Source organism: Portunus trituberculatus, chromosome 38 (genome assembly GCF_017591435.1).
Source record: "Portunus trituberculatus isolate SZX2019 chromosome 38, ASM1759143v1, whole genome shotgun sequence".
NCBI lineage: Eukaryota > Metazoa > Arthropoda > Malacostraca > Decapoda > Portunidae > Portunus > Portunus trituberculatus.
In genome coordinates, this window is record NC_059292.1 from 5,990,982 (window position 1) to 6,005,981 (window position 15,000).

At 42.0% G+C, this 15,000-nt stretch overlaps 2 protein-coding genes across 8 annotated transcripts in view; one reads left to right on the top strand and one right to left on the bottom strand.

Annotated features, from left to right (window-relative positions):
- Positions 1 to 15,000, bottom strand: part of LOC123514644 (leucine-rich repeats and immunoglobulin-like domains protein 1) — a 486,618-nt gene that overhangs the window by 443,592 nt on the left and 28,026 nt on the right. The window lies entirely within an intron of this gene.
- LOC123514608 lies at positions 12,687 to 13,469 on the top strand. Its single transcript, XM_045272577.1, has one exon. It carries the CDS (start codon positions 12,687 to 12,689, stop codon positions 13,467 to 13,469), a length of 783 nt encoding a protein of 260 aa, XP_045128512.1.

The window sequence follows — 15,000 nt, forward strand, 5'->3', positions numbered from 1 at the left end:
TCCGCATCAGAGAAGGAAAATGAAAATATAATGTCATGATACAATACAAAATGAATAAACAAAAATCCTTCACAATACTGGGGCTGAATATTGCATGATTTCCAGACGCGACATTTCCCCGGTAACTAATGGACTAATCAATATGCGAAGGTTCTAATGAGAGTCTGCAGAGATACTAACCTGTATTTAGAAACGCCTTCCTCTCTCACCACGACAATTTTCTAAGGCCACAGAGACAAGTAGCCGGATTTTCAAGACAGGAAAAATACAAAAGACAAGAAAAAATACAGAAAGCACAGCACTTGATCGGGAAATAATGCAGAAGTTAATGGGAAAACACGCAGAAAGTAATGGAAAATCGCTGGACATAATGGGAAAGAGAGGAATTAATGCCAAACACCACCGGAAGTTTTTTTTATTTTCTGTGTGTGTGTGTGTGTGTGTGTGTGTGTGTGTGTGTGTGTGTGTGTGTGTGTGTGTGTGTGTGTGTGTGTGTGTGTGTGTGTGTGTGTGTGTGTGGCCCGCCATAATGCACCGGACATGTCAGACTCGCTGGCTGCCCCATCACAAGAGCAGTAAATTACATTGAACGGTTAGTATCCAATTTCTATCTCCCCCATCCTTTTTTTTTTTTTTTCCTGTTGTCCTAAACCCTCACTGATTCCCAAACCCTCATTGTCCTCACTGCCTTTCCTTTTTCATTAACCCCTTCCCTCCCAGACCTGCCTTTACAACTCTTCAGTACCATGATGCGTTTCCATATTCATTCTGCTTACTATTTGGTTTTATACAGCTACAGAAACTCATGAGGTGATTGAAATAGCAAAGATTGGCCATTAATCTTCTGACCTCCATAGACCGTCTCCAATGTCAATAAAATGGTCTAATCATACCCAAAACTCTAGGTGAAAAATGCGTTCCAAAACTGAAAGACTCTATATTTTTTTCTATTTCCTTCGTTTTAGTTATTTATTCACGGCGTTGTCTGCTTGTTTAGTTGTTCATTAATTTCGTTATTGGCTTGTGTGCGCTATTTTTTTTTTTTTTTTCACGTTAAGAATAATTGAGTTTTTTTTTTCAGTTTTTGCATCAATAATTCTAGTTTTTTTCGCCTTTTTTTCTCAATCATTCGTTTTCATTATCCTTCTCGTGTTTACATGTCACCTTTTTTCTTCGGTCACCAGTCACTAACACATTTCTTTTCCTACCTGTCAATCTTCCATGCTTTATTTATTCTCCTTTATTCCTTTTGTCACCTATCACTCTCATTCGCTCACACATTTCCTCTATTTCTTCTTGTCAATCTCCCGTGCTTTATTTCTCTTCTTTCTGTTGTCGTCGATTACTCCCATCCACTCGTACATCTTATTTCTTCTTATCCCATGCTTTATTCACTTTCCTTTTGTCATCTATTACTCATAAATAGTATTTCTCTTGTATGCTAAATTTTCACAACTCAGCACGTATTCAAGCTATTAGTAACAATCAACACGTTTATCAACACCCTTCAGTACCATGACGCGTTTCCATATTCATTCTGCTTAGTATTTGGTGATTATATACAGCTTCAGAAACTAATGTGGGAGATTCAAATGGTGAAGACTATGACCATCAATCGTCTGACCATAGACACTTCCTAACGTCAATAAAATCATCTAATCACACCAAAAAAATCACGATAAAAATATATCTTAGTACTGAACAAGTTAAAAAAAAAGCAGATAAATTTTACAACGAAGATGATTAGTGGAAATTATGGAGATGATAGAAATACAACGTTGAAATACAAGTTACGAAAGACAGGCAACACGTGGGCCGATCAGCAAGTGTAGTGAGCATATATCAATCAGTGGCAGTGTTACCAACCTTCCCGCCGTGCACAGCTGGCGAGATTATTGTGACAGAGATGGTGACAAGGAGCATCGTTCACGGAGGTTGAGGAGAGAGAGAGAGAGAGAGAGAGAGAGAGAGAGAGAGAGAGAGAGAGAGAGAGAGAGAGAGAGAGAGAGAGAGAGAAACTACAGGACCAAACTTCATTCTTTCTCACGGCTGGAGAGAGAGAGAGAGAGAGAGAGAGAGAGAGAGAGAGAGAGAGAGAGAGAGAGAGAGAGAGAGAGAGAGAGAGAGAGAGAAAGTGAAAGACATTTGAAGGCGACACGCAAGTATAAGACAAAATACACACAAAAAAACTGGAGGAAAAAAATAATTACCTTCACCAATTATTTTTTTCCTTCCTCCTAAATAGCAGCAATTTATCCTAGTTACCCTTTTTTATCTATCTACTTTCAATTACTCAGGTTTCCAGTCGATTTCCTGTCCGTGGTAAAGAATGGCTACTGTCTGAAGGGGCGAAGAGGCAAACAGGTAGTCGTGGTGGTGGTGGTGGTGGTGGTGGTAGTGGTGGTGGTGGTGTTTGTCTGTACGTATGAGTGTATGGCGGGAACAGTTAATTAAAATAGTCTCGAATCCCAATTGGTACTTTTTTGTGTACCCTTCTCTCTCTCTCTCTCTCTCTCTCTCTCTCTCTCTCTCTCTCTCTCTCTCTCTTGGGACATGTCAGCCTGTGTGTGTGTGTGTGTGTGTGTGTGTGTGTGTGTGTGTGTGTGTGTGTGTGTGTGTGTGTGAGTACATCAGGGAGCTGTGTTTATGAGTGAAACGAAGGGAAAACGTACACACATACACACACACACGCACACACACACACACAAACACACACACACACACACAGGCCAGGTAAAATGTTATTCGGTCACACCATTTTCACTCGCCAAATTGAATTGCAACAGCGAGGCAGAAGCAAATTTTGATCCATGACGTGCAGGATATGGCGGGGGCGGCGGCGTGAGAGAGAGAGAGAGAGAGAGAGAGAGAGAGAGAGAGAGAGAGAGAGAGAGAGAGAGAGGTGTTACATTGCCAATACCACCACGATCAACACCACTAACACCACAATTCACTGGTAAACTCTGGAACACTGTCTTTCCTACCGCCTTTGTCTTGAACTCAGTGAAGATGGAAGTTTCAAGACACCTTTTCAAATTCTTGGTAATCCTTTTGGTTCCAACTGTTTGAGTCAGCACCTTCAATGAGCCTTTTTTTTTTAAGCCTTTTTGTACCTCTTCACTAAAACCACTCTTACAAATATATCGACTTCCTAACTGCTTCTGTATTTCCTTCCATCTTCCTATGATCTGAACTTATTTAAGAGGGAGGTTCCAAGACATTTTTTTTTTTTCAAGATATTTAACCCATTCTAAAGGCAATCTCATTCGGATCTGCTCGGGAGCTGGCATCTAAGTCGGCCTCTTCTTTTTAATCGTTTTTGTTATTCTTTACCAGATATTTTGAAAACACACACACACACACACACACACACACACACACACACACACACACACACACACCTAATTCTGACTGACGGTTTTGGCACTTTTTACAGTTTTTAGAGAGCCAGCACTCAAGTGGGCCTTTTTGTTTTACTTTCTTTTTTTTTGCACTTGGCTGGCCCTCTTCCCTACGTAGAAAAAAAATAATAATAATAATAATTTGGGGGAGCCGTTGCAAAGGCTTACCCACGCCCCCTACAACTACAGGAACCTTTAAAAGCCATACTCTTAATCTACACAGAGGCACTGAATTACGCATAACAAGCCACTACGTTTAATAAGCCAGGGGAGTCAGAGATAAGCACGTATGAAAAAAAAAATAACTACAGGAGGTTAACTGCATCACTAAATTACACAAGCCAGCTCTTTTGTCACCACCACCACCACCACCATTACCGCTACCAGACAGTGAAGATGAAGGAAGGAAGGAAGGAAGGAAGGAAGGAAGGCAGGGCATGATGGAGGAAGGTAATACATTGTCACGAGAAGAAGGAAGGAAGGAAGGAAGGAGGGAAGATTTTGGAGGATAGTAGTTAGAAAAATGATGAAGGAAAGAAGATAAAGATGGGGAAAAGCGGAGGAGCAGCAGGAGGAGGAGGAGGAGGAGGAGGAGGAGATAATTGGTAAAGAAAGGAGTGAAAGATGAGCTGGTAAAGGAACAAAGGACGGTAAAAGATCGTAAAGGAATGAAGGAAAATAAAAGAAAAGACGACAAAGAAAAAGAAAAATAAACCATATCACAAAAGAATGAATGAAGGAAGAAAGGAAGAAAAGATAACAAGGAAGAAAGGAGAAAATGAAGAAAAAGAAACAAGAAAGGGAGGAGAGAGAAAAACTGTAAAAGAGACAACAGGAAGAAAAGGCAAGCAAAAAGAAAGAAAAGAAATAAGAAAACAAAGAAGAAAGGAAGAAAGTAAGCAAGCAAGGAAAATATAAAAGAGAAAACGAAGAACGAGAAAAGGATACATAAAAGAAGACAATTAAGAAAAGAAAATGGTAAACGAAGGAAGAGAGAAACAAAGGAAGAAAGGAGGAAGACAAGGAAGCAAGACAACGAAGAAAGGAAAGAGGTTAAGAAAGAAAGAAAGGAAGGAAGGAAGGAAGGAAGGAAGGAAAAAAGAAATAAGGAAATAAAAGAAGAAAAACAAGAAAGGAAAAGAAAAATAGCAAGAAAAAAGTGAAAAAGCAAAATAAAACGAACTAAGGAAGGAAGAAGAAACGAAAGAAAGAAGGAAAAAAGGAAAGGAAGAAGAGAAAAAGGAAGAATAAAGCGATAAAGCAAAAAAACAAACTAAGAAACAAAGAAAACGAAGGAAAGAAGGAAAAAAAAAGCAAAACAGCAAAAAAAAACATAAAACAAAAAGAAAGAAATCAACTAAAGAAAGGAAAAGAAACAAAAAAGAAAAGAAAGAAAAAGAAGGAAGGAGAGAATTAAAGAGGAAAGAAAGAAGAGGAGAGGATAAGGCGAGGAAAGAAGAAAGGAAGGAAAAGAAAATGAATTAAAGAAGGAAGAAAGAAAGGAAGGAAGGAAGGAAGAAAAAAGATATATAAAGAAAAGGAAAAGCGACATGAAGAAAGGAGGATGGTGTCCTGGTACCAGTGACACCAACGACATATGCAGGTGTGATGGAAAGAAACACCAGGGGGAAGCTTCCCTGTGTTTATTGTAGGAATACAAAATACTTGGTAGCGAGCGCGTGGAGGCTTGATGAGTAGCCGGCGGCCAGAGACTTGTAGTCTGGGCGCCTTGAATGAAGCTTGTAACTTGCGTGATGATGTAAGATTACAGTCTACACACTGGAGTGTGACTATAGACAGTAGACTGTAGAGGTAGACTGGCTGTGCTTGACAGGAGGACCAGTCAAAGAAAGGCAGGCAAGTAGATTGCCAGGCGAGCGTGAGTCTATTCCCGAAGCTGTGTTGGGAACGACTGATTGTGTGGCGTCCCGTGGGGTGCGGAACAATACCCACGGCCGCAGTACATCTTACGGTAAACATTACATTAACTCCTTCAGTACCGGGGCGCATTTTTATCTTGAGTTTTGGGTGTAATTAGACGATTTTATTGACATTAGGTAGGGTTTATGGAGGGCAGAAGATTAATAGCCACAGTCTTCACTATTTTAATCCCCTCGTAAGTTTCTGAAGCTGTGTAAAATCACCAAATATTAACCAGAATGAATGTGGAAACGTGTTATGGTATTGAAGGGGTTAAGTACTGTCTATGATAATGGTAAGAAGGAAGGAAAGAAGGAAGGAGACAAAAAAGGAAAGGAGAGGAAAGAAGAAGGAAGAAAATAAAAACAAGAAACCATAAAACAAAACGAACAAATCAACAAAAAGAAAAAAGAAAAAAAAGAAAAAACAATGAAAGTACCAAGCAAGTAAGCACGTAAGTAAGTAAGCAAGCAACCAAGTAAGGAGACGAGTATGTACCAAGAGACGAAGAGAAGGTGAGTGGAGACTTGAAACAAAAAAACAATGAAAGGCAGAGACCCTCAGCGATTCATTGACATAACCTACAAGTGGATTAACTTCATCCACCAGACACACATCCGCCGGCACTGTGGAGGTGGAGGGGGGAGGAGGTGGGTGAGGGGGTGATAGTAGGAAAGAGGTGAAGAAAGGAAGAAAATGTAGAGGAGAGGTGGATGAAGAATGAGGAAGAGGTGGGCGAGGGGGGTATTTTGTAGGAAAGAGGTGAAGAGGGGAGACAATGTAGAAAAGAGGTAGATAGAGAATAATAAAGAGGTGGAGAGAGAGAGATAGGAACAGAGGAAGGAGGAATGGGGAAAAGGAGAAAGGTGGAGAGGGGAGTGGAGGACGGAGAATAAGGAAGAGACGGAGAGAAAGAAAAGAGAGAAAAGAAAGAAAGAGAGAGAAATAAGAGAAGTAAGAGAGAGAAAGAAGTAAGAAAGAGAGAAAGTAAGAAGTAAGAAAGAAAGAAAAAACAAGAAAGAAGGAAAGAAAAAAATAAGAAAGAAGGAAAGAGAGAAGAAAGAAAGAGAGAGAAGTAAGAAAGAGAGAGACAGAAGTAGGAGAAAGAAGTAAGAGAGGAAGGATTAATTGTGAAAAGGAGATATGTGGAAAGGGAGGAGAGGAGGAGGAAGAATGAGGAAAAGGTGAGAGAGAGAGAGAGAGAGAGAGAGAGAGAGAGAGAGAGAGAGAGAGAGAGAGAGAGAGAGAGAGAGAGAGAGGAACGAAGAAAGTAGAAATGGAGGAAAAGAAGTAGGTGGAGAAGGGAAAATGTAAAAGAGAGATAGATGGAGAATATGGAAGAGGTGGAAAGGAAGAAAGAAGGAGATAAGAACAGAGGAAGAAGGAAAAGGAGAAAGAAGAGAGGTGGGGAGGATGACAATGAGGAAGAAAGTTGGATGGAGAGAGAATGAGGAAGAAGGGCAATAGAAAGAGGTAAGAACAGAGGAAGAAGAAAGGAAGGAAGGAAGGAAGGAAGGAAGGAAGGAAGGAATGTAGAAAAGAGGTGAAGAGGGATAAAGAAAATGTGTAGAGGAAGAGAAGTAGAAATAGAGGAAGGAGGAATGTTGGAAAGAAGCAAGGGAGGAAGGGAGGGAAGAAGGAAGGAGGGAATTAAAAAGGAACGAAAGAGGGAAGAGGAAAAGGAGAGGAAAGAAGATGGAAGGAAATAAAAAATTAAAGAAAGAAGGAAGGAAGGAAGAAATGAAGGAAAGAAGGCATATAAAGGAAAGGAAAGGAAGAAAGGTGGATGGTAAGAAGGAAGGAAAGAAGGAAGGAGGCAAAAAGGAAAGAAGAAAAAAGAAGAAGGAAGAGAAAAAGAAATAAAGAATTAAAGAAGGAAGGAATGAAGAAAGAAAGAATACAAAGGAAAGGAAATGAAGAAGAGAGGACGGTAAGAAGGAAGGAAAGAATGAAGGAGGCAAAGTCTTCCTCTGCTTTAAATGTCCTCCTTTACCTCCACCTGCCTACACTCTCCTCCTCCTCCTCCTCCTCCTCCTCCTCCTCCTCCTCCTCCTCCTCTTCCTCTTTCTTTTCCTCTTTCAATTCCCTTCCCTTCTTTAATTTTTCCCCACTTCCCTTCTCTCTCTCTCTCTCTCTCTCTCTCTCTCTCTCTCTCTCTCTCTCTCTCTCTCTCTCATGACTTTTCTCCATTTTCATCTTCACACGGTTCCCTCTCCTCCTCTTGGCCACCCTCCCTCATTTCTCCTCCTCCTCCCTGGCCCCTCATCGTCCGCAGCTTCATTACCCTAAGCTCTCCTCACTCCTCATCAAACTGCGCTCCCTCCTCCCTCATTTCCTCCAGCCCCTCCCCCTTCCTCCTCCAGCCCCTCCACCTCCTCCTCCTCCTCCTCCTCCTCCTCCCCTGTCTCTCCCACTAGAAGCCAACAATCACACGTCTTGGGGCGCCTTCGCTAAATAATTCTAGCCAGACCTTCACCTCGTCACTCCAGATGCATAGTAATGGATGCCTGACTCTTTCTCTATTTCTTTTCTTTACTCCTTCTTATCTTCTTTTCTTCTTTTTCCTTTTTCTTTTCTTTTTCTTTTTTGTTTTGTTTTCCTCTACCTCTTTCTATATTCGTTTCCTTTAGTGTTTCTTATCTACTTCTTTTCCTTATTTTTCTTTTTCTTTTTCCTTTTTTTCTTTCATTTCTTTTACTTTTTCTTTTTCTTTTTTTTCCTCGTGTTTTTTATTTTCTTATTTTTTTACTTTTTTTTTTTTTCCTCGTTTCTTTTCTTATTTTTTCTTTACTTATTTTCTTTTTTTTTCTCTTGTGTTTCTTTTTCTAATCTTCTTCTTTCTTTATATTACTTTTTTCTTTTCTTTTTTTTCTTGTGTTTCTTCTCTTCTTTATTTTTCCCTATTTTACTTTCTCCTGTTGTTTTTTTTCTTCTTGTGTTTCTTCTCCTTTTCTTTTGTTTTTTTTTTTTCTCTTATTTTCTTTTCTTCTCCTTCCTTTATTACTTTTTGGGTTTTTCTTTCTTTTCTTATCTTTTCTTCTTTCTTTATTTTCACTATTTCTTTCTCTTTCTCTTTTTGTTTTCTTTTCTTCTTTTTACTTTTCATTTTTTTCTTTCTCGTATTGTTTTCTTTTTCTTTCTCTAATAATCCTTTTCTTCTTCTTCTTCTTCTTCTTCTTCCTTATTTTTGCTTTTATTTTCTCTTTCCCCTGTTGTTTTCTATTTTCTTCTTCTTCCTCTTGTGTTCCTGTTCTCCTTCTTCTTTTACCTCTTCTTTCTCTTTCACCTATTATTTTCTTTTCTTCTTCTTCCTTCTTCTTCTATTTGTTGCTTTGTTTTGCTTTATTCGTGTCATTTGTTTTGATTGACTGTTGGTATCTTCTTTTTTGTTCTTCTTTCTACTTCTCTCATTCATTTCCTTTCTCTTCCTTTTCTTCATCTCCTCTTCACTCCTGTTATTTTTTTCCTCCTCTCATTCCTTTCTCCTCATCTTTTTCACCATCTTCTCTTCACTTTTGTCTTCATCTAGTGTTTTATCCTTCTCTCATTCATTCATTTCCTTTCTTTTCATCCTTTTCTTAATCTTCTCTTCACTCCTGTTATTTTTTTCCTCCTTCTCTCATTCATTCATTTCCTTTCTCTTCCTCCTCCTCCTCCTCATCTTCTCTTCACTTCTGCTGGTTTTTTTCTCCTCATTTATTAATTTTCTTTTTTTCTCCTTTTCTTCATATTCTCTTCATTTCTGTTACTTTTTTTTCTTCTTTCCTTCCCTCGTCTGTCATTTCTCGTGATTCACTGCAGGTACATACGTCTTTATGTTCCTTCTTCTATTATCTCCACCATTTCCTTCCTTTCTCCTCCTTTTCTTCACCTTCTCACTTCTGTCAGTATATTTCATCTTTCCTTCACTTGTATGCCATTTCTCTCATTTCTCGTGGCTCATTGCATGTGCGTCTTTCTCTTCCTCCTTCTAGTGTCCTGATTCACTCCAGACAAAGGGACACTGGACTAATGCACCAACTACGTTCTTCCTCTGAGTCTTACAAGTTCTCCTCCAGCTCTTTGATGCACTCTGGCACATGTTTAGAGCACAGAAAGATACTATTCACGAGACCAAAAGGAGTATTCTGTCAGTTTAAACCTTATGTATCTTGTAGTTCTACTATTTTGCCTCATTAAAACTCTTACTTTTCACAGGTATGTATTCTTACCCATTTCGATACTGGGACATAGTCTTACCTTGAGATTTGTGTACGATTAGACCATTTTATTGACATTAGAAAGGGTCTATGGAGGTCAGAATATTAATAGCCACAGTCTTCACTATTTTAATCCCCCACGTAAGTTTCTGAAGCTATATAAAATCATGAAATAGTAAGCAGAGTGAATATAGAAACGCGTCATAATACTTAAAGGGTTAATCTTCTTGTTTCCCCAGGTGAGTTTTATAAGGGACAGGTGATATTATGAGTTCTAGTGGTTAGTGGTACATTCTCTGCAGGTTAGGGAATATACAGGTAATCAGATATCAGGTGTATTTATTTAAAGGTTTCAGGTAAAGGATTCTTGTTGATGGGCATAGAGTGAGAGTCCGTCTTTGCTTCAGTCTCAGTGCAGGGAACACGGGGAGGAAAGGTGAGGCAGGTGAGATGGGTGTTGACAGACGCAGACTGTAAAAATACGAGGTGAGAAAAGCAATCACGATTCATCACACACACACACACGCACACACACGGGCGCGCACACACACACACACACACACACACACACACACACACACACACACACACACACACACACATGAAGAAACAAGACTCACTATAAAAGAATCGAAGTATAACAACGCACTTGAGTACACACACACACACACACACACACACACACACACACACACACACACACACACACACACACGAAGAAACAAGACACACTGCAAAGAATCAAGCCATAACAACACACTGAACACACACACACACACACACACACACACACACACACACACACACACACACACACACACACACACACACACATCCCTACACCCATACACACACCCCATACACACACACACACACACACACACACACACACACACACACACACACACACACACACACAATCTTCACCACCCTCACTCCCTCAACACACCACACCAAACAAACCCAAGCAAGCAGCAAGCAAGACTCCCAAAGCTCAGCAAATCACAAAGCCACACGACAACTATGTACTCTCCTGCAGAGATTCAGATTCACCATTTCCTTCACCGTCTCTTCCTTCTCGTTCTTTTCCCTAGCAGCAGTTCCTTCCCACATAAGTATTCAAACCACCAAAAAAATCCCTGCCACCGAAGTTTTTCTTAACCCTCGCGCCAATAAGAGGAAGGACAGAGGGAGTGGCGCCGTGGTTGAGGTGGGGTTGAGGCGGGGTGAGGCTGAGAATGGCCTGGGTGAGAGTCGGAGGAGTTGGGGTGCTTAATTGGAGCAGGAATTGAATTGTGAATGCAGAAGGGGCACTGAAGGAGGCGGCGGAGGGGAGACGGAGGTACGCAGGAGGCTGGGATGGAGGAGGACGTGTGGAAATGCTGGTTTGGAGCGAGGTGAGGACAAGGGGCCAGACGGACGAACGGACGGACGGACTGGTGGTGTTCGTAGACTGAGATGAGGAAGGAGGAAGCGGGCGAGGAATGAATGGCGGATGAGAGAGAGAGAAATTAAAGATGGAAGGAAGGAATTTGAGGGTGGAAGTATGAGATATGTAGAGAGGGAGCTAGTTCATGCGGTCTATCTCTCTCTCTCTCTCTCTCTCTCTCTCTCTCTCTCTCTCTCTCTCTCTCTCTCTCTCTCTCTCTCTCTCTCTCTCTCTCTCTCTCTCTCTCTCTCACACACACACTTATGGAAGTATGAGATATGAAAAAAGTTAGTTCATGGCTCTCTCTCTCTCTCTCTCTCTCTCTCTCTCTCTCTCTCTCTCTCTCTCTCTCTCTCTCTCTCTCTCTCTCTCTCTCTCTCTCACACACACACACACACACACACACACACACACACACACACACACACACACACACACACACACACACACACTATAAGGTCAGAATTCACGTCAGCAGCCATCTCAGCCCAAGACGCGAGGCCATTACAGTGTGTGGTGCTGCATAATATCACTGCCATTGTCATCATAGAAGCTGCCCCAGTCTGGCCTCCCTTCCCTCACTAATGACTCCCGCCTGGACTCCACCACACTGCACAGGAAGGACACACAGAGACAGGCAAGATCGGAACACTGGGATACGTGAACACTGATACAACAACATAGACTCTTCCTAATGTCAATAAAATCGTCAAATCACACCCAAAAAATCAATGTAAAAGCACGTCTCGGCATCGAAGGGGTTAATACATGGATAAATAGAGGGTTTTTAAATATACGCATTTTTTATGTATGAGGGACACAAAAGGAAGGGAAAGGAAGTAAAAAAAAACATTCATCTGCTGATCCCTAAAGAAGAAGGATTAGATGAAATTGGAAGATAAGTGTTTGTTTTGTCTCTCTCTCTCTCTCTCTCTCTCTCTCTCTCTCTCTCTCTCTCTCTCTCTCTTAATATATGTGCGTGCGTGTCAGTGTGTGTGTGTGTGTGTGTGTGTGTGTGTGTGTGTGTGTGTGTGTGTGTGTGTGTGTGTTTATTGATACCAGCGGCCATTGTTGTCAGTGGAAACAATTACATACAACGATTACATATTTCTCTCGTAATTCCTTTTAGATAAACGATTAGAACGAATTCTCTCCTTTTCCTCCCTCCTTTCCTTCCCTCCTTCCATTCCTCTTTTCTCTCACTCCCTCTTTTCTCTCCCTCTCTCTCTTTCTCCTTCCTTCTGTTCTCTCCCTCCCTCCCTCCCTCTCTCCATTCCTCTTTTCCTTCCCTCGTTCCCTTCCTTCTTTTCTCTCCCTTTCTCCCTCCCTCCCTCCCTCCCTCTTCCTTCCTTCCTTCCCTCCCTCCCTTCTCCCTCTTCCCCCTCCACGCATACACACATTTCCTCCCTTCCTTCATACAGTTAAATAGACAACAGAGAAAGTGTTTTGTATTCCCCCATCTACCCATCTCTTTTTCTCCCTTCCCATCCCCACACCACCCTCCCACCAAGCTCCCACCCATGACCTGACGCCCCTACCAACCCCATCACCCCTGACACCCCCCACACCACGCCCACCACGCCCACCACTTCGATATGCAGCTTCAAAAGTGTATATTTTACTGACATTGACTTTGTGGAGTGTTTTTCTGTCTTTCTGTTCTGCTCTGGCGTCGATTTTTGCCTTGAGTGTCATGAAGAGTGGCTGAGTGGTGTGTCGACTGAGTGGCTGAGTGGTATGTTGACTGAGTGGCTGAGTGGTGTGTTGGCTGAGTGGCTGAGTAGTGTGTTGACTGAGTGGCTGAGTGATGTGTTGACTGAGTGGCTGAGTGGTGTGTTGACTGAGTGGCTGAGTGGTGTGTTGATTGAGTGGCTGAGTGGTGTGTTGACTGAGTGGCTGAGTGGTGTGTTGACTGAGTGGCTGAGTGGTGTGTTGACTGAGTGGCTGAGTGGTGTGTTGACTGAGTGGCTGAGTGGTGTGTTGATTGAGTGGCTGAGTGCTGCGTTGACTGAGTGGCTGAGTGGTGTGTTGACTGAGTGGCTGAGTGATGTGTTGACTGAGTGGCTGAGTGCTGTGTTGACTGAGTGGCTGAGTGCTGTGTTGACTGAGTGGCTGAGTGATATGTTGATTGAGTGGCTGAGTAGTGTGTTGACTGAGTGGTTGAGTGGTGTGTTGACTGAGTGGCTGAGTGGTGTGTTGGCTGAGTGGCTGAGTGCTGTGTTGACTGAGTGGCTGAGTGGTGTGTTGATTGAGTGGCTGAGTGCTGCGTTGACTGAGTGGCTGAGTGGTGTGTTGACTGAGTGGTTGAGTGGTGTGTTGACTGAGTGGCTGAGTGGTGTGCTGACTGAGTGGCTGAGTGGTGTGTTGACTGAGTGGCTGAGTGATATGTTGATTGAGTGGCTGAGTGGTGTGTTGACTGAGTGGCTGAGTGGTGTGTTGACTGAGTGGCTGAGTGCTGTGTTGACTGAGTGGCTGAGTGGTGTGTTGAATTATACTAGACTGTGTGGAGTGAGTGGCTGAATGGTTTGTTGTGGATGAGTGGATGTGTTGACTGAGAGTGAATATTTTGACTGAGAGTAACTGATTGGATTGTTCTAAATGAGAGTGACAGAGTGACAGTGACAGAGTGGATAGTGATGACAGGTATCTGAGAGTGAAATCTAACTGAGAGTGACTGTGAACGCATTGACTGCCGAGGTGGACCAAAGTGAACAGCACAGCCTGACTGAAACTGGACACACTATGAATTAAGAGTGGACCGTTCAGACCACAATGCATCAATCGCCATCAAGGTTTGAGTGCAGCGCTACCAATGCATCACACCCCACCGCGCCACACACCACGCCACGCCCTGTCAGCCTCCCAGGGCGTGGCGAACATGAGGCAGGTGTTTTGGTGGGCGCCAGTACCTGCGGGGCGCTCACACTGCTGACAATGACAAAATCTTCCTCTTTAAACCGAGAAAAGAGAAATTTGTCTGGAACCACGAGTAAATAGTTCTGCTTCCTTCAGTTAATCTTATTTATTTATTTATTTATTATCTTTATTCTAACGTTCGACGGTTACTCAGTTATGATGCCAGTCGAGTGTCAGCCCAGTGCCAGCCGAGTCTCAGCCGAGTGTCAGCCGAGTTTCAGCCGAGTGCCACCTAATTCTCCAGTGCCATTCGTCTCCATTTCTTTATTTTTCACCTGTCCCATCAGTCTCTATGTGTTGAAATACTAACTATGAACTTTTCTTTAACTTCTCAGTGCTCTCAATCCAGCAAGTTCAGTTTTTTCCAGTATTTTTTAATGATTTTCTAGTTTTTTTTGTGTGAATAGTCGAGTCACTTTATTACGGTGCCAGCCTAGTCTCAGCCCAGTGCCAACCGAGTGTCAGCCGAGTGGCACTTAATTTGCCCCCTCCCATCAGTCTCCATCCAAAAGGTGTGTTGATAAGTGGACCTTTTTTATATTTTTGGTGTCCTTGGCCATTTGTTGTTTCTTACATTAAAAAATACTAACTATGAACTGTTCTTTAGCTTTCTCAGTCCTCTCATTACAACAAGTTCAGTTTTTTTTTTCTAGTATTTTGATTTTTTTTTTTTTTTTTATTCAAGATGTGATGGCGGAAGTGTTTGGTCACGGTGGAAAGTGTCAAACTGTAGCAGGGAGGGTTTCTCTCTCTCTCTCTCTCTCTCTCTCTCTCTCTCTCTCTCTCTCTCTCTCTCTCTCTCTCTCTCTTCGTATCCTCACATTACAGAGAGTTCGTATTTTTTTTTTTCCAGTAATTTTTAGCTGGTGAGTATGTGACAGCTGAAGTGTTTGGTGACAGTGGCTTTAACCCTCACAAGTACGAAAGAGGAGTGACTCAAACTACCATTGAGATTTCCTTTTTCTTACTGTTCCTGTCCTCACATTACACAAGCATTCCATTTTCTTTTTCTACTACTTAATTTTTGCTTCTGGTGACGTAAGAGTGGAAGCATTTAGTGTAGGAAATAAGAGACCAAAAATACAGTGGTTACGTAGAGAAGCAACGCAACATCAACTCATCAACTTGTTTCGGG